The 27018-nt window shown below is 39.3% G+C and overlaps 1 protein-coding gene across 2 annotated transcripts in view; it reads left to right on the top strand.

Annotated features, from left to right (window-relative positions):
* Window positions 1-27018, top strand: part of TBC1D4 (TBC1 domain family member 4) — a 98932-nt gene that overhangs the window by 52945 nt on the left and 18969 nt on the right. For both annotated transcript variants that reach the window (XM_082278224.1, XM_082278223.1), the window contains 10 exons: window positions 3686-4288; window positions 5659-5748; window positions 8935-9039; window positions 11579-11711; window positions 13538-13629; window positions 14399-14509; window positions 15168-15287; window positions 18806-18880; window positions 19856-20082; window positions 21959-22108. In XM_082278224.1, the coding sequence (XP_082134350.1) occupies window positions 3686-4288; window positions 5659-5748; window positions 8935-9039; window positions 11579-11711; window positions 13538-13629; window positions 14399-14509; window positions 15168-15287; window positions 18806-18880; window positions 19856-20082; window positions 21959-22108 (1706 nt within the window). The remainder of the gene's footprint in view (window positions 1-3685; window positions 4289-5658; window positions 5749-8934; window positions 9040-11578; window positions 11712-13537; window positions 13630-14398; window positions 14510-15167; window positions 15288-18805; window positions 18881-19855; window positions 20083-21958; window positions 22109-27018) is intronic.

Raw genomic sequence — 27018 nt, 5'->3', positions numbered from 1 at the left:
TTAACATTTTAATTTTGCTCTACTGTAACAGCTGGTAGTAGATGTCCAGGAAGATTGTCAACGGTCCTATGGGTTTCAGGAGTAAGAATCCCATTTCTGCCCTCTGGCTGCTTAATTTGACTTCTGCAGGGAAATACTAGAACTTGGAAATACGTTAGTAAGTTTTCACTGTTTCAGGAGTCTGTCTTCTAAACTGATTTCCTAAAATCAGTTTTCCTAAACTGGTTTCTAAAAGTAATTAGGCATTTTCATTCTGGTAATTCAGTATTTTAAAAGCTCCATTCTGCTCATTGTCTTGTCTAACTTTGCCCTGAAATTTTGACAGTAACAGATAATAAGCTAATATCCATCTCCAAAAAAGTTACACAACTTTGATGGTGAAATTTTATTACTGGGATTTCTTGATACACAGAGGAGCAAAATGTCAAAAACCAATGATATATGTCAAAGAAATGTGTAAAAAGCCATACTGGGATGTATGCTTGATAATTACGTAACTTTTCCTGTATCTTGCATTTCAGGAAAATACAGATGCAAACTGTTGTTTAGACTCCATTTGATCCCACTTAGGGATTTAGCTCAAAGTCAAATCTTTATGTGAAAATGCTGTACTCTGCTCGGGTACATCTCAGAAGTAGCTCCTGGTTCTTGATAAGAAGGCGTCACTCTGGGAGTGAAGAGGGTCAGGTCTAGCTGCACACGCTGGCACACTGTCAGTCATTGGGTACATCATCAACAGCACACAGGTACTCCTGTACTCTAAAGACCAGTAAAATCCATGTGCACAACTAATAGCCTGGCAATGTTAGTATCTGTCTTTAATGTTATACTTGAAGCTGTTTTTACACCATGCCACTCATAGTACCCATGAAACAACCAACAAGCATCTGGAACTAGTTCTGGGCTGTCTGACAGATATTAGTTATCAATTGTGACATCCCTGTATTGGATTACATTGTTTTTCTCTTCATCTGTGTATAAGGAAAGTATTCATAACCACAGACATTAAACAGGTCTCAAAATGTTAACTTTTCACATTAGTTTTGTCTATAGGCTGAAAAGAAGAAAAAAGTGAATGCTGATGAGGGAGCACCCAAAAAAATAATATAACCTATTAAAAAAGTTTACCTAAACAAAGCAGGGAATAAGGATTGTTTGGGCTATATGAGCTGAAACCCCTGCTCTAATGGTAGGATCCCTCTATGCATAAGTGAAAATACTGTAGCAATTTATGTGATGCAAAAACTTTTTGATGAGCAGAAATTCTGAAATAATAATTGTGACTTAAATACTAATGTCTAAAGACTAAACACAGTCTGGAAAGTATGGAAATAAAACAAAGTGATAAACAGCAGGATACTTAGGTTGGTGGGTTTGTCTAAGTAGACTTGGAATAATTTAAAACTCTGTGAGGGAGATGTCTGACTGAAGAGGGGATGGATGGGTATTCCTTTGGAGTAGAATTGGTGGTGTCTTATCGTCAGCCTATCTGGACATTTGCTGGTGAGGGAGAGAGTGGGAAGGATGTGTTAGGAGGCTATTGGGTATTTTTAGAAAAACTTAGGAATTTCCAGTTTTTTTCTCTTAGAGGTGATGAGCAAGAGGCAAAACTCAGTTACTGGAGTGGAAGTGAGGGTACCCTTTAAAAAAATCTAAATTGCTGATTAAACAGATGACAGTGGTTGCTCTAGTTGATTGTGTGTAAAGTGTGTGCATTTTGAATACAATTAGCATTTGTCACTGTACTTTGAGTAGAAATGTATGTGAATTGCCCTGTTACAGCTTCTGGATTCTAAAAAGGGAAGTTTTAGTTAAAACATAGCTAGTTTGTGAATTCTGTTAAAATAGAGAACTAAGAAATTTAAACTCTAGGACTTCTTTAAGCACGGGCTGTGGAAAGAATAAGAGATCGATCAGTGGGAAAAGAGCTGTGTCTTGGAATACAACAGGCAAGTGCCAAGTGAGGATTGTGCATGTCCAGCTGAACTGGCATGGCTGGGAGGAAGTGCACCTTGGGTGATAGTAAAGCAGCCTGGTAGTGAGAATGAGGAAAGAATAGTTACACTCTAGTATCTGTGTCAGATAGACTTAGTTTTAACCTCACTGAAAACTGAGATGGTGATGGCATCTAAAGGGATAGAAGCCAAATGGTCAGCAGACCTTAGTGCAATCAAACTTCATTTTGCAATAAATGAACTGGAAGCAGATTTGAGTTGAATGCCCAAGGGATGAGGAGTGTGTAGTAGGAGAAGGGGATTAAGATAAGGTAATTTTCCACTGTGACTTGCAAAAGTATTGGTATATGAGATTGCTGCCTCAGTAGCAAGCTTCAGCTGTATCATGTGACTGAAAGAAAGAGATGCTGTAGGGAGCGTGGATTATTTACTAAGGTGTGACTTTAAAGTTACCTTTTTAAATAGAAAAATTCTTTGAAAAATATATACTACAGACACAGTAAAGCTTTATAAAATACAAAAGCTGTTGATTGATTATATCGGATTAGTTGCATGTTGAGATCTGATTTCTCTTGCAAAGAAAATTGGATAGATTGTCTCTCTGTTATTGTCAGCAGTAACTTCCCCAGTGCATGTAGTGTGATGCCATTCATTATACTTCTAGAGAAAATGGGACATGTTGGAAAGAGGCATGGTTCAGAAGAGTAGGTACTGTCTAAAGAGCAACTTTTGTCACTCTGATCTGCAGTTAGTGGAGTTGGGTAAGTCCTTGTTTTCTTTAGTGAAGCCAAAATGAAAAACAAGCTCAGGTATTGAATATGTTGGTACTGAAAGCAGACCCCTCCCAGGGTGATTTGGATTAAATGGAGGAAGACCCAGGTGTCTGTGAATGACTCTGTGATACAGGGCTGAAATTATGAGTTTCTACTGGAGATGCTCAGTTTGGCCCTACAGTAGTAGGGCCTTGTGTAGGTATATATATATATATATATTTTATATGTATATATACACACACACACTATATATATCTAGTAGGGGTCTGTGTGGAAGAGAAAAGAGATTTGTGTGTGCTGCTTAATTGCACAATGGCTGAGGCAGCAGAGAAGTGTGACCTTAAGGTGAACTGTGTCATAGGATGGATGGGGCAAGGTTTTTATAGTTGATAATAAGTGAGACCTAATGCAATTGCACATGGTACTTCAATAAAATGTCCATATTTTTGCTACCTGTATTCCAAAACTGTCACTTGAAACTGATGGAGATTGCTGGTCTCTTTTCCACAAAACTGTTCCTAAAACAGTCTTAAGAATAGAATAAGTGGCTCTGCAAAATAAAAACAAACGAACAGTGATGGCCCTTTACAGAATACAGCAGTAAAATATGCCAGTGTGGGCAGAGGACCATGGAAAAGAGAAGGTAATCTCAGTAAAAACAAACAAATTTTAAAAAATGTGAACATTTGCCAATCGACCTTATGTAATTTAAAACCTTATGTATTGGAAGATGTTCCAGGAAAAAATTAGAAATTATTTGCTCTGCTTCCACTCCGTCAATTGTCCATACAGAATTTAGACTTTACTGGTTTTATATTGTTTGCCAAGAAGCTTGTGGCACTCTGCTGGGGAAATATTTGCATGTGTAACTGCTTACCTTAAGAAATGCTTGACACATCACTGTCTATGCTGTCTCATTTGTGGTTACTAAAAAAGCCTTTCACACTGTCCCCTTAGGTTCCTGATGTCATCAGCAGCATAAGACAAGTCTCTAAAGCAGCACTGAAAGAAGATGCCAAACCAAGTAAGGATGGTGAAGATGCCTTCTATGACTCTCAAAAATTTGAGGTCTTGTACTGTGGAAAGGTGACAGTGGCTCACAAGAAAGCTCCCTCCACACTAATTGACGACTGCATAGAGAAATTCAGCCTTCATGAGCGCCAGCGCCTGAAACTGTTAAATGAGCAGCGGAATAATGAGTCGAGTTTGGACTTGCCCCTGTGTGAAGAAAATGTGCCAGCTTCTCCATTGGACAGCCCATTTGAGGAGCTGGACAGCCCAAACAGCACTTCGGGGCATGCTGCAATGTTTACAATTGGCAGCCAGACCAACTTGACCAACCTGGCCAGCACTCGTGGCTTCTTTCCAGAGAGAATTTTAGAGGACTCTGGCTTTGATGAGCAGCAGGAGTTTCGCTCCCGGTGCAGCAGTGTCACTGCAGTGATGCAGAGAAGGGTTCATGACACAAACCTGAAAATACAGTCCCGCAGAAGACACGCAAGTGCACCCAGTCATGTTCAGCCCTCTGATTCTGAAAAGAACAGGACAATGTTGTTCCAGGTGTGTACTAGGACGAACAATTAATTTCCTGTTGGTTCTGTACCATATCTTTTTCCCCTGTGCAGTTTGAGACAAGTTTTGCAAGATAAGTAATATGGATCCAGTATGGCTTCATTATTTGAATTTGTTGTAAAAATTTTTGTATCTGTTCATAAATGGTTGGAATACTAGTCGTTGAACTTTCTTAAGGAAGTCACCTCAACTCACGAGCTCAGGCAAATTTTGAAAAAAAGTAATTATTTATGCAGTAATCACTCAAAAGAGTAGAGTTTTTAGAGAAATAATTCTTTCGTATGCAGTTTTGGATTGTCTGTATTAGTAATATCTAGAACCTAGCTGAAAAACATGAATATTCTTTCAAAAAGAGAATCAGTGAAGACTACCATGCAAACAAAACCTCTTTTTTTGTGCACATAAAAAGAAACTCACAACTTCACGTAAGACTTTTACAGCCTTATGTTTGAGCCAGCCTCTTTCTAATAATTTGTATTAATATCTCCTCTTTCCCAGATGAGTATTCAAACATCTGTGCACTGAAGGCTTCTTCCTTCAGACTCCAGTGGTTATTTGTCTTGCCTGAAGTGCATTTCATATATTTGGAACTTGTTTTGAGAAAACAGAAGGACACATAAAGGAGGTGACCCATAAAAGGAAAAATCTTTGGACCTTAAAATAACGACAGGCTAAATGCCTGGATTTTGTCTTTCCATTTGTTTTAAAGATCATTCTTGTTTTTTATTTTCTTGGGGAAATGATAACTGAAGCACGAATGCATTGCCCTTCAGAAAGCCACAACTTATCACTAGTAATTAAAAGGATTTAGCTGAAAAAATCTCTGAGGTCTGTACATTAAGTTCCATAGGCTTAAGAAACAGTTTGGGAAAGCTGAAAGGTAGTTTGCTGCAGAACCTGCTCTTTCTCATTTAGAATTAGTACAAACCAGAAAGTGTTGTCTTAGTTTCTCAGCTTATCTATGGTATAATTTAAAAACCAAAAATCCCCAAATTATTATTTTTTTTCTGTGGCTTTTAATTTAGCCACATTGTTTCCTAAAGGTTTTAGTATTGTCTGTCAAACATGTGATCTTTGGACTAAAATAACTTGAAGAAAGAAGGTGGGGGAGGGGAAGAAAAGCTGTCTTCTTTCCAAGTCTTTTTCTTATTCAACTGAGTGTATTGTTCTTGATGAAATATTCTTACTCAACATAGGCTGAATTATGGCTCCCTGGCACCCTTGTTCCTGCTGAGTAAGTGGTTGTGCCAAAAGGTGCTCTACGTGAACAAGAAAGGGCTAGATTCTGGCATTTTTGTTGCTGTCAGTGCTGTGCCCCCAAGACAGTCATAAATTAGATTTGTTTTCCTCCCCCTCAGGTTGGAAGGTTTGAAGTTAACCTCATCAGTCCAGACACCAAATCTGTTGTGTTTGAAAAGAATTTTAAAGATATCTCCTCATGTTCTCAGGTAAGCACTAATGAGAAGCAGTATGTAGACCATCAAGAGAAAAAGATTTTATTTATTTGTTCTTCAGCTGTGTTGCCTCACTGGTCAATAGACAGGAGGAAAAAAAGAAATGTAGAATTCTATTTCCAGAAAAGTCCAGAAAATATGAGTACAAAATAACCAGTCTGAGCTGTGTGATAGCAGCAACTTTGATCACTGGTCAGCAAACAAAGTATAAACTGTTCTGCTTTGGGAGAGTATGGGATATGTTTTTGGAAGTAGTTTAATCTCTATTTAGGATGCTCTGAGTGTGCTGTTTCTGAGCAGATAAGCTCCTGAAATCCTTCAGAATGAAAGGAGGAGAGCATCAAACCAACCCTTCAGAAAAACAGCACTTCACCTGCATCATTTCTTCTGGAGAATATGGCAGTAGGTGTACCTAGCTATGTTCAGTAGTAAATGTTTCTTACAAAGTTAAATGTCAAGGCTAAGAGGTTCACCTTTCCATCTTGCTCTTGTTCAGCACCAGTTACTACAGACACTTTCTGGTTTGAGGTCTTACTTTATTATCTCCTTTCATTTGCTATGCCACATTATCACTTCAGGCCTCCTTTAACATGATTATTCTAGTTTGAAGTACACTTTTGGCGTTCTCTAAACCTGTATTTCTCCTCCAAGTGTTTTCATTTTAATGATAACAACAAGTCTGCTCCTGTATGACTGGGCTACCAATGCTTAGAAAAATTAAGAATTAGGCAATACTTGTAACTCACGTGGAATCTTGAGCTACCAACTAAAGGTCCAGGTCCTTAAATTGACTCTACTGTTTAACTACAATTTGTATTGCTTTTGGTAGAGGAAAAAAGCTAATGCAAATACAGAATGGGACAGTATAATCAAACAGTGTCGTAATAGGTTTATAATACAGATCAAAATCTTAAAGCAGGGGTATGGAAAGCAGAATTTGCAGATGACTTGGGTCTTCTCCTGCTTTTTGGGTGTACTGAACTAATAAAAGTGACACTTCAGCTTTAGGTACTGGGCTCCTAGGTTGTATATATACATACTTATGATAGTCAAACAAAACAGTCCTAAGTGGGGACAACTTTTTTTCTGCTGACTTTAAAGTATGCTGACCAATAAGACCATGGAAGACCTTCAAGGCCCAGCTTTCCTTCAGGAAAATAACATTGTACAGTAAACAGTGTTAGGTAATTCTGTGTGTTGGGCTTTGGATGTGTTTTTCACTCCACCTCTTTGCTTTCATTTGGAGCAAAGCTTCTGTTACTTTGCATTCTTGAAGAACTCAGAGGCACAGAAGAAGTCACAATACTTCAGGGATTTTGTTTGTTTTGTTGGTTTTTTTTAATGAAAAGCAGTTACTTCAGAGAAGTCGAGGGGGGTTCTGTGTTCAATAGAAATAAAATATTATTTTGTTCAAGACTAAGCATTAGTTTCATAAACCTCATCGTTATTTCCTTTAAGAACTTGGTGCTAGCCCCAGGCAGGGCTCCTCTGTTAGGGATTTATAGAGCAGTGATTTACTATGTATTGTGGGACTGTGGCTTAGGAATATTTGTCCTTTCAAGCTTCACAAACAATGAAAAGGAGATGTTATCATCAGTTTGCATTCTGGATTCTCTTAGTCTGGTCTAATAAAGGTATTTTTTTATCTTACAGCTTAAGCATGGTTGAGCTGCTGCATTCAATTAATTATCCACGCTCCTTAAAATTGACAAGCAGCAGACATAATTGATGATAAACCTCTGTGTGTGCAGTCTAAACTCAGATATCAAAAAGCTGTAGAAGTTTTGTTGTTGCAGCCTTACCCTTAAGGGAACCCAGAAAAACAGAAAACTTGGCTCTCTCATCATGGCAAGTCCAGCCACCCTCTTAAAGAAATGTGATGGAAGTACTGTTGATTTAGGAACATACCGTGCTATTTGTGCTTCATTAGAGCAAGTGTCACATCCGTTTTCCCCCTGAAATGTTCTCCTGTGGAGACTGAGAAGTCAAGACAGCAGTAGACTTGTTCAGGCACTGTCAGCAGTGAGGGAACTGGCATCTCACCAAGCCACCTTTAGTAAATATGTTTTCTTGCAAAACAGAGGTCAGCACTTCACTGTACTATAGATCAACATGTGTATGTATCTGACGTTTTTTATTTTATGCTTCTGAAGACTTCATGTGTCACGAGAAAATGAAGTCAAGATTAGTTGGACCATAGCTCAACTAATGGCATTTGTGTCACCTTAGCGACCCTTTGCACCTATTAAGTTTTAAGTGGCACAAATGTGACTATTGGAATTTTGTTTTTAAAAACAACAGTGTGTAGCGACAATGTGTTCAGTCTGTCACGTACTGCATTTCCAATTTTGTCTAGAGTGTTTTCTGTAGTGACAGGCAAGTTGCTTTGCCTCCTCCTCTCTTTTATGATATAGGTGTTTTCTTTGGAGATGGAGCCAAGCAGCCGTGTTCTGATTTTGGTTGTATTTGAACTTGAGGGATTAGGCTTTCATTTTGAGAAAATCGACTATTACCATACTCAGATGATAAAAACATTGGCAAAAGCTTTAACAATAGTGAGTCATGTTCCATGAATTGAGACTGGGAATACAGTGCTTCTTAGGAAGCAGCTGTCTTTGATCTTCTCACTGTTGTTAGCAAGGTAGCATTCCCTGTCAAGCTGTTATACTAAGATCTTGAAAGAAAGTATCAGTAGTAATGTGTAGTAAGTCTTGAAATTTCTGGTATGTAACTCAGTCTCAAATAATTTATTTCAGAATTTGGTTGGAATTCTGTATGTGGCCACTTATTCCCTGCTTCTTTTTTTTTTTTGGTGTAGTATCACAGGAAAGTAAGGGTCTGCTGCTACCCTGATATTTCTCCAATCCTGTGTTTTAGCATGGGCTTATTACATCAGATTTTCACTGTGGAGGCAATTCCAAATGCAATCTAGCAGTTTTTAGTTTGCTTCCCTGAAAATCTGGTTTTGCTAATGGAATAAATTCAGGTCCAGATTTATTGCTGTATAACTTTGTTTTTGACTGTATTAAGATCTTTATATAACTTAAATACAAAAAGCAATTTAAACAATACTACTTGTAAAATAGATCATTAGGAGTATGAACTTATAGTTTCTCAAATTTTTGGAAACTAAGCCTGTTTATAAAATAGTTCCCTAATGCTGTTTTAAAACTCTCTTAGGGTATAAAACACGTTGATCACTTCGGTTTCATTTGCCGGGAATCTGTGGAACCTGGGTTAAGCCAGTACATTTGCTATGTGTTCCAGTGTGCAAGTGAGTCTCTGGTGAGTATTTATTAATGATCCTAACGTTTTCATCAGAGCATTTCCAAGGCATTTCCTGAACAACAGGAGTCTCTGTTATTCTGCTGTGTCAGCTGAGCCTCAGTGGTCACATCTGCTCAGGTGCAAGATGTCAGCTGCGCCTATGCAAATGTGCAATAGGAAACGCATGCGTTCCGTTCGTGCACAGCCGTATCCTGCTACTCTGCTGATGCCTATATCAGTAACAGATAAATCCACATGGGTGTGTTTGTGCATGCAGACTGTGAGCATATTCGGGCTCTGTATTTGATTGTAACTCTTCCAGTTCTAACTGTTGAGAGACTTGGTTCCCCATTAGACATGTGAAGACATGTATTGAATCCGTAACAAAGCTGACAATAAAACCCAAACATACCCTTCAGGGTAGGGTTTAAACTACTGGCTGATCCTGCATGTGTCTTAAGCCTACATCTGGCTTTAGCTTTTTCCCTGTAGTCTGTTTTGTTCCTCAGGAGAAGAAAACAGCAGCATCTGATCACAGAAGAAGAAAACCATAGTACTCGTGCATGTATGTAACTATAAGAAAAGTACATAGGACATTGTATAAAGTATGTATCAGTTAACAGAAGTTCCAGATGCTACTGATTTTACTGATAACAGGTAGCTTAATAGTGCGAGATGCATACAGGAAATTATTTTGACTATTCCATTTTTATTTTAAAATTCTGACACTTTAAAAAGAAGTTGTTTCCTGTTCTGAAATGTGTTTGTTTCTGATGGCTCTGCTAAGAGCTGCTAGCTCTTTCTCAGATAAACCTAAAAATCACTTTTCTAGCTAGCTGAAAATGCAATTTGTTAATCCATTGACCAGCTTGAGAGTGAATAGATTTACATCAACAGAACTTCAAACAGCTAACAGCTCTAGATGTACAATGGCAGCCGAGGCTGCACTTTTGTCAAAATGGGAGCTTGTTATGAAATTAGCTTTATCATTGCACTAACAGAAAATGTTACATCTGACCTATTGATAAATCTGACCATGCATAATTCAAAGACTTCAGTGGTCTATAAAACCCCCATGTTTTTATGAACCTCTTTGCCTATTATAGTACTGATATGTGTGGGTATGTCCACAATGCAATATGAAATCAAAAATCCTGAGCTACTGTCAGATGCAATCACACAGATCCTGGTGGCAGTTTGGCTGTGACAGGGCAGAGCTTTCCAGATTCTCCACTGCCAGACAGGCTGTGTTGGGAGGCTTGTGTATATTTGCTCCTAGTTACAGTTTGTGCTATAGTTATTATGATTTTAGTGTAGTCATAATCCATAGGCTTAGCACTGTTCTATGGATCTTGCATTGGAGAGGGATTGTAGCCAACTTAAAAAACTTACCAGTCCGTGTTGTAAGATGGACATTCACTGTTCAGTGTCCTGCTGATTTATTGCTAATAAGAGAAAGCACCCAGAAATTACTGGTAATGCTTAAAACTGCGAGGTTTAAAGCAAACAAAACAAACCTAGACATACTGGGACATAAACTAGTTCAAATTTCTACGTTCAGGTTCCTTTCCTACTTTTTTTTTCCTTTTTCTCCCAAGTGACAGACCCTCAAAAAAGTCTGTATGTTTTCAGTGTTAAACTGCATGATTTTGGTCCCAAATATTTCAGCTTTTTTCTTCCTGCTTATAAAAAAAGCAGACTGAGACCCGATCCTGAAGTTGAATACTGTTTTCATTCCTAAAATTGTTCTCAAGCTGCTGTCTCTCTCTTTCCTTGCTAATGCTAAGACTCAGCAAACAGCTTTTAATATGCATTATATTCCCCTGAAATACAGAGAGGGGAACTCCAAGTGCTTTGTATGCAAGGTCTGGGAGAATATTTGAATGAATGTGGACAGATGCTGTGAGCTCAACCTTCCTTAGATACAAGTTGAGCTTTTTCAGTGCTGGTGTGTGGGAACATAGCACTGCTGTGTTTGTGGCAGCAGCAGAGGAAAGATCAGGGCAGACTGCAGGGCAGGCCAGCAGTACTTAAGGATACGTGGTGATTGTAATGAAGCTGGTAGGCAGTCTGGTATCCGGGGGAAAAGTGAACTGCTATGGGAAACTCCTGTCTGGCAGCAGGGATGGATCTGTGGGGGTTGGTGCTAAAATGGTTTAGTGGTGGGAAGACAGAGGTTAAGAGGGAGCATGTGCAGTTTACAGGAGAAACTTGAAGCTAAAGAAATTAATGCTTTTTATTTAGCCAGCACATACTCAACCCAAAAATTCCCAATTGCAGCTTCTTAAAATGGTGGGTGCCTTCCCAGTAAGATTGACTAGCTGCAGTTAGATACCAAAATTACACTGTCTGGCTGAACTTAAAGATGGTGACCATCTACAGAAAAGGTAGAAAGCTGGGAATTCAACTTTGATCTCTTTAGAAAACAGAAAATGGGTTTGTATGGTTTTGTTTTTTTCTTTAATTCTAAAGCACCTGTGATGTGATTTATAAATCTAATTTCATGTATATGGCATGCATTTTTGTTTATATACTCTTTTCCCTCTGTCCCATATAGGTTGATGAGGTAATGCTGACCCTGAAACAAGCCTTCAGCACTGCTGCAGCTCTGCAAAATGCCAAGACACAGATAAAACTGTGTGAGGCCTGCCCTATGCATTCATTGCACAAACTTTGTGAAAGAATTGAAGGTAGCAGCTGAATTTATTTTTTATTGTTGTTTGCTGATTTTTCTAGAGGAATAACGTAGTGTAAGAACAGAGGGAAAAGTATCCCAGTGTGCAATTCTTACTGTCACTTTGCATTCTCTCTCTTTAGGTGGAGTGTTAGCAGTAGTGATACTGTGACAGAAATAGTATGGCTTCTGTTATAAATACATACTCTTTCATCCTCATACCTTTCTTAAGCAGAGCAGCAAAGCCCACCAGTTGACCCTCCATTTGTTTGGCTTTTTTTTTTTTTTAATTTGCATGCTTTCAAAATGATTCATAAAAAGACAGTCATGATCAAAAAGGATCTTTCTTTCCTGTGTGTTCCTTCTTTCCTGTGTGGGGTTATTTTTTCCTTCTTTGTGTTTATTTCCTCACACACTTCAAAATCTAGTTATATTATGGGAAAATAAATTTTTAAATTTGGAGATTAATATCTAATAAAGAAAGTTAAGGCAACTCCCCAACTTCAGATATGAATAGACAAACTTTTGTATTGTCTCTGGAAGTGAAGTATGCCAGAACACATGCAAAAAGTCTTACAAGACAAAATAATAAAAAAAAAAAAAAGTAAGAATCCTATTTTTATAGTCACTCTGCTATGTGTCCTTGCAAAGTATTTTATGCAAAAAAAAAGCATATATGTTACAAAAAGCAAATAGTCTTGTATCTTCTGGTTTAGTGATCATGGTGCTCCGTATTTAGAATTCTCCCATTCATTGAAGCTTCACTGAACTTACTTCCCTCTGGTGGATGAAAAGCGAAGTGTAAAATCCTAGTGGGGTGAAATTTTGTTAGGCTGAGACTTACAGTTTTCGGGTTTAACAACAGGTGTTCAGAAGTGGTAAAGCTTAGCTGGGAAGTTTTCTGTAAATGATAAGCTATAGAGGCTGCTGTCTAAGGCAGTGTAGGTAACTTGAACACAGATGCTTGAGGGATAATAAGTACCCAGTATCAAAATAAAATCTCTCTAAAGGCAACAACTAGAGCACTGTAATGGTAGTTTCATAACCTTTTCTACTTAGTGACTGAAAGACTTATTTTAGCGTCCCTTTTTTTTATCCATCTGCTTTGTTTTGAGTCTAGAAGTTTAGCAAAATCAAACCTAAAGCTGCATGACTTTGAAAAAAATTTTTTATCTGTTCTGATTGCAATTTTCTGTGAATGGTATCTTAGAAAAAACATCGTTATCTAGTTCAAAGGGTTTGTTTTTGCTCACATTTTTTGTAGCTTCCTAGAATGAGCTCTGTGACAAAACGTGCACTTTATTGAGTATCAGAAATTCTTTCCTTTATTCTTACAGCTTTTATGCTGTTCTTGCTTTTAAAAGTGTCTTCTTTTCTCTGGTATGCCCTCTACCCTATCCTTCCCTTGGACAGAAAGGCATCTAAGTTTTTCAGTTAAAAGCTTCCAAGTATCCTATGCATTGGTTATCTCTCCAGTTGTTACCCTGATCTGTTCCTTTCCTCCTCCTCTCCTGTTCAGTTGTCACGCTTCCAGCTGTCAGTGATCTCTTGGTATTAGGACAGAAGCCATTGGTGGGGTAGGGAGCCCAACCTTTTACACAGGAGCCAGCCACTTAGCTGCTGCTGGTTATATTTTTGCTAATAAAGAAAGGGGACAAAGCCAGAGGGTTTAGCAAAACCTCAATTATTTTGTATCATGTATACAGTGGATATACAACTGTCATACATTTAACTTGTATAAACTTAAGTACAGGTTTATATCTTCTACTGTCATTTTGCTTGAATGTTTTTTGAGAGATCATTTGAGACTCTAGAAGCTTTAATGGTCCTTTCTTTTCCCAGGACTTTATCCACCAAGAGCCAAACTTGTAATTCAGAGACATCTGTCATCACTAAGTGATAATGAGCAAGCAGACATTTTTGAACGTGTTCAGGTAGAAGCTGTTCTTCCTAATTTGAAAAGGACCATGATAAAATGGACTAGATATTTTTGCTTTTGATTATGTTTGGTTTGTTATGTAGTTGATCTAGAATTTACTATTTTCCCACCAAACATCATAATGAAATCGCATGCTCCAACTTAACCTTATGTGTGATACACTGCTGTTGGAAAAGTTTTGTTTCCCAAACTTGCTGAGATACTGTGTGTTTTTACCCAGTGTGTTTTTTATTCTGAGCTTAGTTTTTCATCTGCAAACATGTTTCCCTGCTTGAAGGTGATGTGGGAGTAGGCTGAGAGCAGGAGAGACATTCATGTATCAGAAACATGTCTAGCATCTTCAGAATTTGTCTTTTTTGACTTACTTTGGCACAACATTCTGGTGTAAGCAGATGTACTCTAGTGGATGAAGTTACAGTGATTTAGGCTTCCAAAGGCTGTGCTCCGCTATAGATTCCTGGAGAATAGAGTGGCTTGGTTTCCTTATGCCACATATAAGGCTGTATAGTAACAGACAATCTTAGAAAACAAAATGTATGAGCATAAGACTCCATTTTCTCTACAGCCTGCAACATTTTTCAGTTTTTGTTCTGTCTTGCTAGGGAGTGTGAAGGCGCACAGACAGAATTGCAATTCAGCATAGTGGCAGTGCACTCTGGCGTTTGGGGTACCAGTATATTCATTTTAAAGAATACCTACATAGGAAGGAAAATAAGCAAATCATGACTTGAAAGACAAACTCCTTTCTTTGCTGTTACTGACAGAAAATGAAGCCTGACAATGACCAGGAAGAAAATGAACTTGTGATCTTACATCTCCGTCAGCTCTGTGAGACTAAGCAGAAAACGCACATCCACATTGGTGAAGCACCATCGGTAAAGCTTGGTTTTGTATTATTCCTCTCCCTCTTCCGACCCTGTTAAAATGCTGTCTTAATTACTAGCAGGATCACTGCTAGATTTCTTCAGGAGTAGCTGAAGCTGGGTATTGTAATTAAGAAAGGACTGTACAGGAAAAGAAATCTGATTTAATTTGTAGTGGCTTGTTTGGGTTTTATAAGTTGAGGGGACACAACAGAAAGAAAGACACCCAATTACTTTTATGTCTATATTTCCTTATGTTGTGAGGATAACTCTTCTTTTTCTTTCCCCTTTGATCCCCACTCCTAAGCAATAATATCTAGGGAGGATAGGAATGAAGAGGGCATTTGTTTCAGTTTAAACTGTGAATTTACCTTGCAAAGGAAATGGGCAACAGTATTGTTAAATTGGTATGCTTTTACAATATCGTCTTTGGGGATGGAATGTGCCTTTAACAGTGGGTTTGTTTGTTTGTTTGTGAGATTGTTTTGGTTTTTTGTTTGAGGTTTGTTTTTTTTTGAAGGAGGGTAGTATGTTTGTGGTGGTTTTTTTAATAAGGCCAAGGGTATTTTGTTTCTTATGTAACTTGGTTCAGCTCTAGTCTTTGGAAATAGTCTTCACAATTAAAAGAAGAATTGGCAAAGGTGAATAGTGTCCTTGCTCATTTCAACAGGTCATTTCTAACAGTGCGATTCCAGAAAGCACCACCAGTGGTGGCAGGTTTAAACTTGATGTTCTGAAAAACAAGGCCAAGAAATCCTTGACTAGCTCTCTGGAAAATATCTTCTCAAGGGTAAGTTTAACAACTCATTACCATCAGCTGTCCCAAATACCCTTGACAATAATGACCTACCAGATACTTTTTGTTTTGTCCCCAGTCTGATAAATGCTTAATGAAGCAACATCCCCGTTGTGAAATCCATGAGTTACAGCTGGGTTGATTGTGTCTTAACTGTACTAGAAAGTTTACAGTAAGGCCACACATGCTGAGGGGAAAAAAGATGAATTTGTGAATAACAAACATTCATTGTAGGTGGCAAGTGAGCTAGCTGAGTACTGTTGGATGTGTTGCTTCAGAATAAAATTTAATCAGGATGGTTGCATGATCCCATAAAGAGACATTATTGGTTTTTTCACAGTTTGAGTAAATGTGCCTGCATATATGGGAAATCTTTCTGTTCTGAGAAGTAATGCCTTCCAGCTCATAGCTAAAATTGCTAAAAATTGCTAAAAAGAAAAAAAAAGGTCAAAAGTTCCTTTTGCAGGGGGAAACAAAAGCAATAGTCTTAAAAAATGGGTTGATCTTCATTTTAATGTTCCTAGCCAGATATGATGTGAAATTGCAGATTATCACTGAAAGTCTCTTATATTAAGTAGTCTTTTAGTAAAGAAGTCTGAATGGCAAGTTTTGCTTAGTGTCCCCTGCTCAGAAGGGTGAGTCAGAGAAGAGGCATATAGGGAAGTATCTCAAGAAGACTGTGTGCCTGGGATCCAGTGTGTCATTATAGAGGAAATGTCATGAGCTGTGAGTACAGGATAATTTGGACCAGTGACATTAAGTTCCTTCTGCTAGTAACTTTAAAAGCACTAAGATGCACTTGTCCTGCAGCTTACATGGACACATCATAAAGTAACCTACAAATGTAGGATGCCACGGATGTTCCCTGTAAAGGAAACAGATAAGTCTTAGCCAGAGAGAATCCTTAGAACTTACAGGTAGGTGTCAATTTGATCTAGGACTGAAACTAGCAGTAAAACTCTCCTGGTCAAATTTGACCTCTGTGATGTAGCAGATTTTACAAACTAGGGACTTGGTGTGAATATGGAGAGAGAGAAAGAGAGAATGTATGCGAAAGAGAGCAAAAGAGTGATAGCAGTCAGAAGATCTGGGTAATTTCAGCAGTTTGGAATATCATCAAATGATGACAGCTACAGTTGTGCCTTTGATGAGTCTGGTTTCTTTTCCACATCTAAGGGACATGTGGCTGGCAAGTGATGTAGCTCTGGTGGTGGGTCACTAACCCTGTGGTGGCTGTGAAAGAAGCCTATATCACTGAAATAACTCAACAAAGCATGCCCAGCCATGCTGGCACTCCAGTCATGTCAAGGAAAAATCATTTGGAGGAAATACACTGCTTGAATTGAAAAGTCTCTGAAGGGAAGTTTCTTGTGAGTAGATGTCAGGGTTTTTTTGGTAAAGTGTATTTCTTCTCACCAGGGCCACTGAGACATGCTGCATATTTTAATATAAGGATCTACCACAGCCCATAATTGAGTTCAAGAGAAGGGGACACCTGAATCTGAATTAGGGCCATTTCAAGTTTGCTGTTTATGAAGTGGATTTGTGATTTTAAGAAAGGTTGTCTCATCTTTAACTTGACAGCACGGTAGATCAGGAACAGCAGTATATTGCAGTGAGTCATGATAAACATCAGGGGTTCATCCTTGCAGATCCACTTAAAGGTTACACAATGCAAGACCAAGAAAAATGACTTAGAGTGCAGCTCAAGCACTAATTATTTGTTTAAAGCAGGTACATACAAGTGTCTTTGTGCAGATGTGCTGTGTGTTATGTGCATACATGTGATACGCAATGACTGTTTTGGGAGTTCTTAGTCTTCATCAGGCTATTACAGCAAGCCTAATGGATCATGGTTAATTCCTAAAGGTATTTAATCACTAAATAGCTATTGGTGTAGTGGGTTTTCCTCTCCTTAAGCCTGGTGCATATGGTATTGATGCAATAGAGCTAATTATGCATAAGTTGCCATCTTTATTTAAAAGTATATTTAGTAACAAAGTGACCAAGAAAGAACTTATACTCGTTTTGTTTTGAGGTGGCATTTGGCATCTTCTTATAGATAAAATTTTTTAAATAAAAGTTAGAGGTCAGTATAAGTTGGGGAGACTCTTAGACAGCCTCAATCTTAGGAAAGTTAGAAAGAAAGGAGTATGTAACCAGTATCTAAGAGCACTTGAAGTGGATGGCTTCTTAGCTAGGTAAATAGCATCAAGGGACATTTTAAGCCACTCACTACTTGCCTTAGGAAACATGCTGGTTTCTGTGCCCTGGTTTCACATAGTCCCAGAGGAATGTTACTTCTTCACTTGTTTGTTTTGCTGGACCAATCTTACTTTTGTGAGATTTGAACCAAAAACAGGCTTCCTAATGAGGTACTTCAGAGAAATAAATATAACCTTTCTTTGACCTCTTGAACGGATTTCATCCAGTCCATGCTGCACTAACCTTTTCTGTTGTTGTTCTTTCTTAATGAAAATGTCTTTTTTACGGTGCCAAAATTGTGTGTTTTCAGAGGTAGTGAGAAACTTCCAAGTTATACTTTGCTTGTGGTTTTTTGGGAGATTCAGTGAAGAGATGCTTCAGGCAGAATATTTATTGGTAATGCACTTGAGTGGGATAATGTACTTAAAGGGCACTCCAAGTCTTGGAAATAACTCTTACCAGGAAAAAGTAGGCTAAGTAAATTCTGATGATGTTGACAAAACTTCCCCTGGAGTTGCAAGCATATCAAGAGGAGCTCTGTCTATAGTTTTCCTAAAACCTAGGCTATTATTCTCCTGATAAAGTACTGAGAGCAACTTGCTTCAGCAGTCAGAAGTGTCCAACAGCAAACATCACCAGGGAGTTAACATTAGGAGTGAAAGGTAGTAAAAAGTGTTGCGGATCTATTGCCTTTCCTTGTGAAACCAAAGGACACTTACAGATTCAGCAAAGATCCTTTAACATAAATTTCTAGCAAATTTGCATCAGGTTTATCTGCATTATAAATGAAAAGTCTTGTCTTGTCTGGTAGTATTTGGCTGGATTTGCTGCCAAGAGAGCATTTTTTCCCAGTTTTAGTACTTTTACTCCTTTGGCTCAGGTGGACTTAATTTGTCTGAAGTGTTTAGGTATAGATAAACTGTGTCTCATGGGACTGTGGTGTGTCAGGTGCATCCATCAGGAGCAGTGCCTGCACAGTACTGAAGTCTGGCGTTTTTCGAACTCAGCTGTTTAAGCCGACTTAGCTACTTTGCCTCGGTCTAGTCAGGAAATACTCACTTGCCTCAAACAATAGAGCTGCAGGTTTAAAACTCCTAGGAGCACTGTGGGAGAAGATACAGTTTGGCCAGTTAAAGGTGTCATTTTTTGTAAAGTCCAGTGCCTGACCCATGATCTGTGGTCTTACGTCAGACGTGTCGCATGCCTGAACTGTCCTGTGTTCACCTGCACAGGTGTTGCCATCTTTGCCTAACCTTCAGAAAAAGAGGAAAAAGACCAGATTAAATTGCTTGCCTTTTTTCTTGCAGGGAGCCAGCAGAATGCGAGGCCGCCTGGGAAGCATGGACAGCTTTGAGCGCTGCAGCAGCCTTGCTTCTGACAGAGTATGTAAGAGCTTAGCTTAAACTGGTGTTTTCATACACAGGTGTCAGTGAAGCGTAAATACGGCACTCTGCTTTAATTTGAAGGAAGTAGAACAAAGCACATCAACTTACAAAACTCAAAGATGTTTCCACTGGGAGGCAGAGGGTGTAAGAAAGCTGGGCTTTATGTTGACTTGAAGCTTTGGCTTTAATCTGATTGCCAGTCCTTTTTTCCTACACTTCCCTTGCTTTTACAAAAAACAAGGAATTTCTGGTTTCTGCCTTGTTTTACTGAAGTAATTAAGTAAGGTCATGTCTCAACAAAAGGAAGTGCTCTGAAGGTGAAGAATCCTTTCTGTAAGTAATAGTTGCTTTAGGGAAGTAAGAATTTTTGACCTGAGCCCAGCTGTTGGGGATGCTGTATGGTAGCAAGAGGGCGGAACTCTGTTCACTTTCTTTTTATTTCCTGTTTTTAAAGTTCTACCTCACATGAGGGTTGGTTACTGGTTTTCCCAGGAGGTGAAGATTCTGTTATGGTTTTCCTGCTACAGTTACTCATAAACTGGCTGTGTAATAACAGTCTCTCTTCCAGGATGTTGCTGTGACGGTACAGGAAGTATGCTCGCGATATGTCGAGGAAACTAGCTAAAAGCAGTTTCCCTAGTCTTTTCCATTCCTGTGTTTTCCCGAAAGAGACAGAAGTCTGGTAGCTGGAATGCCATTCCCTGTGAGAGGATGCCTGGAATAATTAGTATGTTGTTTGTGTTGCGTATACATTTTTATTCCTCCCTCTGCTTTCCCTTTTTGGAAGAAGGACGCTGCTGGTTTGGAGTGAACTATCAAAGGATGTCTGGTTTGGGTGATATTAGCATACAATAGGCTGTGACCCAGAAGGGGGAGAGGCTTTGGTGCCCCGGTGCTGGCGGCCGTGGGTTAAGCGAGAGATCTCCTAGGGCACAGAGCCTCAGGCCTTATTCCGCCAGCACTTCCTTTCAGGACACTTCGCCGGGCGATTCCCCGCCAGCTACTCCTCCAGCGTCCCCCGTGTCCTCGGCCTGGCAGACGTTTCCCGAGGAAGGCTCGGACTCCCCTCAGTTCAGGAGGCGTGCACACACCTTCAGCCACCCGCCCTCCAGTGCCAGACGGAGGATAACCTTCCAGAACGGGAGGTCCCAGAGCGCCCGGTCCCCGCTGCTGCGGCAGAACTGCGTGGAGGCGGCAAGGTGAGTCGGGGCATGCAGTGCCACCCGCCCGCGGTCCCCTGCCATTCCCGTGCTCCAGCCTCATCCGTGGCCCTCCTTACGGAGGCTGTGACAGCCCTGCTTCTGACAAAGTATGTAAGGAGCTTAGTTCAGATTGGTTTCTGCACTTCTCCGGGGTTGGTTCCTTCATTTATTTATTTATTCTCAGCCTATCTTCTCTGCTTCTGAGAGTTTGGTACTTTGCAGTAGCTCAATAATCCCTGAATTAGTGGTTTGGGGGAGGCATCAGTACATCAAATTGATGATTTGGCTGGATGCCAGCACCAATCTGTTTATTTATTTATTTGTCACCTCTGAGCTGAGCCTTTTTGGCAGTCTTGGTAGTCAGACCCTTTGGAGAAGAGGGCCTCCATGCTTTGAACAGCAGAGATGGCAGCCTGAAACTTTTATGCCAGGATGAAAAAGGCACTGACAGCTTCAAGTGTCTGTAGCTGTGTTAGTCAAAGCTCACAGAGATAATGTCCAGATTTAAAACTGGTGAGGAGTCTTGCAAAAGGACAAAAGGATTAAACACATCCACTGAACTCTGAGGCATGTGATTTCCCCATTTGCCTTTCTCCAGAGCTTCCCTCTGTAGCTTCCCTCTGTAACTTCTTTCTCCTTCCTTTTTGGAGACTCTCCCACTGTTAACATATGGAACACTGTTCCTTCAGGAGTTCCTTCACTCAGCAGAAGAGGTCCCCAGAGTTCATTGTGGGCTTCTTTGGTTGTACCTTCTTTTTTACTTCTAGGCTGCTGGCTACCTGCAGTAAGTGACTCTACAAACTCCAAACCCTTTACAAAACTCAGGTCCAGATGAGCCGAATTTTTTTCTGTTGGAGGATCACATTCTCCAATCTATTGTCTGTTTCAGTGCTTGGCTATAATAGTACTTTTTGTGGGCTCTTTTCTAAAAATGGCTTTATATAGTAATTTGTCACCTGTTTGATGTCTACATTAAAATATCAGTGTGAATGCTGCACCAGCTAGTAGAGGAGGGCAAAAAATTTTATTCTGTTTTGAGAGAATGGAAGGCAGTGAAGGGTAAGAAACTAGCCTTTGTTAAATTGTGTTTCAATAGAGATAATGTGTTTTTTACTGAGATAAACTTTTTTTCCACTGCCCGTGTTGTATGCAAACAGGAAACCCTGTTCAAAGTGAAGAACTTGCTGACTACATTTCTTTGTAGTAACTTGTAAGAAGTCACTGATTAAGTGGCATCAGCAGATTTTTAGTCAAAACAGTTTGTAGCAGTGTGGTTCTAGGCTGAGATTTTTCATTCTTTCCTTTTGAGGATTAGTCATAAATGTTAAGCAAAAGAAACTGAATTAGTTTTTATGTCCCCTCCAATACTTGTTACTACTGCTAAGTAATATTTAACTGTGTAGTAGGACTACCTTTCTTAATTTAATTACTTCACAAAAATTTGTCCAGAAAGACTGCATTTAAATAATCTCTACTTCCTAATGTGTTGTTTACAAAAGGAAAAGAAAACTGAAGGGGAAGAAACAGTGAGGTTCATGTTATTGAAAGAAGGTTTCTAAAGATATTTTCTGAATGTTTAAGAGATTCTTTTTTCTAAATTTGCTTTGAGAATAAATAAAGCTAAAGAAATAAGGTGGTCTCCCTGTTCTGCAATGTCATTGAAAAGTTCTTAAATAGAAATCAGCTGTAACAGCAAAATCAATATCCTCAGGGAAGCTGCCAAGGCGTGCACATGGTACATTTTATCATCTGGGAAACAGAGTTAATGTAAGCCAAGATGAGGTATTTGGCCAGTGTCTTTAATCTGGTGGTTTTGTTGTTGTATCCAAATCCATGCTGACCCATCTGCTGTGTTCTCTTGTTGCCTGCACAGTCCTGTGGTCGGGGTTCGGCGCGCTCTCAGTGAGAGTGAATCTGCGTCACCTGGTCTCCCCTCCTCTCTCTCTGCCCCTTCTTTCCTGAAAAGCTTTTACCAGGGCTCAGGAAGGTTGCTCCAGCCCTCAGAAAGTGACCTCTCCAAGAGGTGAGAGCGTTGTCTCCTGGCTAGTTCTCCAGTGCCACCAGCTTAACAGCAGGATTCCCAGTGGAATGCAGCACATGGCATCTCTCCCACTCCACCTTGTGCTCCTGCATTTCTAACAGACTTCCGTGATGCAAATGGACAAGCGGGCTTTTGGATAAAAAAGCCTGTTAAAAACAGAGGCTTCTATGCTGACACCTAGCAGCTATTAACCTATTTCTGTTGTAGTGTTGCAAATCTGCTGCATTGATTTGTCACGTGAAATGCAGTGGATTTTAGGAGTGTTATGCCAATTTAACGCTTTCTCTGCTGAATGCAAACCAGCATGTGTTGCCATGATCATTGGCATGTGAAAATAAGAAAAGAGAGTGTGAAGAGTGTACAGTACTAATGTGGGATGCCTGTGCATGAGGAAGGGGAAACACCGAGTTAACTGAGTGATACTAACTGTGAGACATTTAGAGACAATTAACAGATAACTTCTAGTTGAAGAGGATTTGGGAAGAAGCAAAGGTATGAGAAGTGGCAAAAAATACCCCAAACCTGTCTCTTACAGACCACTCTATTTTGGGTTCCATTCCAGCTTTATTTCTATGTTCCTTTTAGATAGCAGACTTGATCCAAGCTGAACCAATGCCCAGGTCAGTTTGTACAGGCAGTGAACACCATTAAACTAAGCTTTCTGGATCTGGAGAATGACGGATTGAGTATTGTATGAAAACTGTACTTTATTGCCACATAATTCCAAACTGAAATTTCTGAGATACTGTTTTTGGAATTGGTTATGCAGGCAGGTCAAGGTACTGTGTTTCATTGTAGTGGAGTTTTGAACTCTTAAGGTGGGGAGATTTTCAAGGAGTAATTCCCAGAAGACCACCATGCTTCCACTTAGGTTTTACAGTATACACATTCCTGATACAATTTGGTCTTTAATTTGTATGAGGACTCTTGTGAAAATGGGATCTCATTAGCTATAGGTTTTGCTGGGAGCAACTGGGCCTGAACTGTCATGGTGAGGAAATTGCAGTAACAAGAGTGCACAGTTAGCATCTAGTTGGGTTTGTGGAGGGAATATGACAAGTATGGTCAGAAAGAAGTGCCAAGTGAATACTGCTGATGTGATAAGGGTCACTGAGGTAATCCACTTCATCTGGCTAATGGAGAATGAAATATATTGTCCAACTGATGGTGGCCAAAAGTTGCGAATGTATGTTATGCCATCAGGTTTAGGAATGAGAGGAAGTTCTAATGTTTTACAGTGTTTTTTTTCTTGTAGGCTTCTTCTTTGATTTGTTGGGATTTTTTCCCTTTTCTTTTTCTCAGAGGACCACCATCTATCCCAGTAGGATCAGTGTGAGGTGTTCTTAGCGTTCTCATATGAGTGAGTATATGTTAGGTTGGAATTAAGCTTTGCAATCTGCAAACTATAAACTGTTTGACTGTTAGGAACCCTAATTAAAACTTCAGTGCATTTTCCAGAATAATCATGGTTACTATGCATTCATGAAGTGTGGAATTCCTGTTGTGCCAGAGAAAAATTCTGTAGAGTCTCACTTCTTTATCATGTAGCTTTGAGACTACACATGATGCAGCAGGCAGCTTTTATTGGTGTTCTGGCAATCTTCAGTGTGAAGGAGCAGAGACAGTTTCAGCTGGAATTCATTTTAGAAAGATTTTGGAATTGTAGCAGCCAGATGGGCCTGTGCAAAGAGAATGCTATAGAATGGCATAGGATTTTTCGTTGGGTTTTTTTGGGTTGTTTTTTGTTTGTTTGTTTTCATTTGTTTTTTGTGGTTTTTTTATGGAATCACAGAATGGTTTGGGTTGGAAGCTTCCCATACAGTTCCATTCTTTAAGGAATGAACAGTATAGTAAAATTTTGGCATCACTGTAATATTTTTAGGTGCCTTCAGAATGTTTTTATGGCATTGTCAATACATTTCTCTGGAGAGAAGGCTAGGATGGAAATGATCTCCACACAGTCTTGACTTTTGACAAGTGTGCTGTGCAGCATTCAATATTGAACAGAGTTGCAGATAAGGAGTAAAAATAAGGTTGATCAACATAGAGGTAAACAAGAATTTGTAATATAAACATAAAAGCAGCACTTGTAAAAATGGAGCAACCTTCAACATAGGTTTGATAGCCCACAGTTTCTCTGTTCATTGCATTGCTGTGCAAGGATAATTTAAGCTGAATTTGAATTTGAACAGATTCCTTTTTTTAAAAACAGCTTCATGTCTCATGAAGGAAGTAAACTACTTGAGAATATTCTTTAAACAAAATAGCAGAAAGTAATTATTCAGAATAAAAATATATGACAGGAGTGAGAATGAATAGAGGGGTGTAAACTGATAGAAACTGGTTTTTCTTCTTCCCAGATGGGAGGAATGCTTCATGTATTAGTCTTACGTACAGGCTTCTGCCAGCTGAAGTGCTGGGAAGTTGAATTCTGTACTTGATCTGGGGGATTTTGTACTGTCTCAGCCTCCAAATTGCAAAGTAGGTTGCATTGATTCAATTGCTACTTAGAGCAATCAAGAAGAGGAGTTGAAATGAAAGCAAAATGGGGAAAAATACAAGTCTTGGCATGAACAACAACAGTATTTATTCACAAGTCAGTTGGCTTTCATGGACTCAAGTGAAAAATAATTCAGGTAAGTATTATGTAAAGAGTTCACAAGAAAGGGGGTAGCATTGTGGTTTTTTAAGTATCAGTCTTCAGGTACATTTTAAAGAATAGTTCTGGAAAGAGATTTAGCTAATCAAAACCAAGCAAGAAGCATATTTGTAATCTGACCAATTTTTTGAGATTTCTTCTTTCTTCTCTTTTTTTTTTCTTTCTCTGAAGTAGCTGTCTCATCTTCATGCTATGCATTATCTGCTAGAATAGTGAATGGGTGAAACCGAGTTGCAGTTAAAACCAGAGATAAAACCTTAGATGATCAGTACTCTTGAGTACTTGGGTTATTGCTTGGAAAAGCTTAAGGATAAAAGTACAGACTGAAATATTTGAGGCATTATATTGAATTTACAGCTGTTCATTTTTTATTGTATACAAGCTGCTAAATGCATTTTGGTTTCTGTATTGGGTCAGAAGCGTAGGCTAAGTAGCCCTACAGAGAACCATTATTCTCCAAACTGAGTTGTGATGCATATATCTTAAATACAGAGTATTACATTGTCATCTTTTTCCAGAGATTCTTCTGCTAGGTGACCTTGCAGCACGTTTCCCATGTAGATGTCTGCTTAGGTGGTAGTGAAAATTCTGCTCTGCTTTTCAGTAGCAATGACTGAACTCTATTTAAGAAGTTGTTTTTCTTGTTTTGGAGATGCTTTGGCTCTTAGTCTCTCCACTCACATTAATAAACCTCTCATTTTGCTGGGAGCTGATAGCTAATTTTTTTCTTTATCCCCACTCTGTTTCGAGAAACTGGTTTTTGCACCAACTTCCTGAATCTTTTCTTTAGGGTAGGAGACACTACCATCTTACTCCGACTTCTTCCTGCTTTTGCTTTTTAGGGTATTGTTTCACATCTTCAGATCTCATACTAAGCTAGGAGTTGTCTGTCTTGAAATGAAGAAACTTTCTTTGCTCCCTTTCTACCCTCCCTTTCCTAAGTCTTGGTGTTTTCCTGGGTTTATATGACAAGGTGTGTTTCTGAGACTTGGAGAGGTTTTCCTCTAATCACTTATCTGACAGCTCTTTGAAAGAGGAGGTGATTAATACTAGTTGCGTAAAATGACTGGGGATTTTTGTGGAGAGAGGATTTTTAACAACAGAATACAGGTCCTCAGAACTGTATGGTTTGCATGCTTCATGAGGTAGCGTACATGATTGGTTCATCCCAATGTAAACTCCATGACTCAAATGGTGTAAACAACTTAGTTTCATACCCTAAAATAGCCACCTTCTTATTCTGACTTTTCTGTGAATTTTGCTACTCTAAATTGAACACTATTCCTAGGACTGTCTAGAGGCACAGTAGCTGAATATGGATTTTTGTACATAGCAGTAGAAAGGAAGTTTTCATTCCCTTGTTATATAGCATCTGTTTAGTAAGCCCTGGAATGACTCAGTTTTTGTGTTATAGCATGTGATGATATGTAAGACTTGAAACAGTAAGCAGTAGTTCTGTTACAGTTATTTATAGAAACATAAGTTAGAATTATACATATCCAAAGTCAGTATCCCATTTCCAGGAGTCTTTGGACTGAAATACCTTTGAAAAACAGCACCTATGGGTTCAGAATTAGTGTTATAGTCTATGTAGTCTGTGTTTGGCTACCACAGGCAGTGGTTACCCATCATCAGACACGGAGCTAGATAAAGAAGATTGTCACAGTTGCTGTTTAGGTTAATGCAACATGGGGATCTTCAAAGGCCACCCACCAATAGTGTGATGCATAGGGAGCTGAGGCACTACGGAAGCTAAATCAGGAGTGGAGAACACTTCAGACTGTGTGTTATTCAGGGCTCCCAACCAGTAGCACTGTTCTTAGAGGAGAGGAGGGGTGGTGCCTTGTGCTGGGTAGGTGAATATGAAGTCATGGTTATTTCTCCACCAGGATATGAAAGGAGGGTCTTATACCTTGGTATAATAGTGAGTTCAGTTGGTCACTCAGGCTTGCAAATATCAGGGAGCTGTTGTAGATCATTAGCATCCTGACAGCTTTGGTCAGCAAAAAGGTTGGTTCTAGCTTGGTGAATTCGGCACATTCATTCAGCACAGAGTATTACTTATGAAGTGCTGGTTAAGATAGTGTAGCTTGCAGACTGGTATAGGTAAAACTTCATAGTCCTCCCTTGCAGATCTCTCCTGTGCAAGCCAGATGTGGGGGGACGGACTGTAGCTGGCAAACTGCAATCATCTGCAACTGCCTTACCACTAAAAACATAGTGAACATGCTGG

This window comes from Coloeus monedula (assembly GCF_965178545.1).
Source record: "Coloeus monedula genome assembly, chromosome: 3".
Classification (NCBI taxonomy): Eukaryota; Metazoa; Chordata; class Aves; order Passeriformes; family Corvidae; genus Coloeus; species Coloeus monedula.
This window is presented reverse-complemented; position numbering and strand designations above follow the sequence as displayed.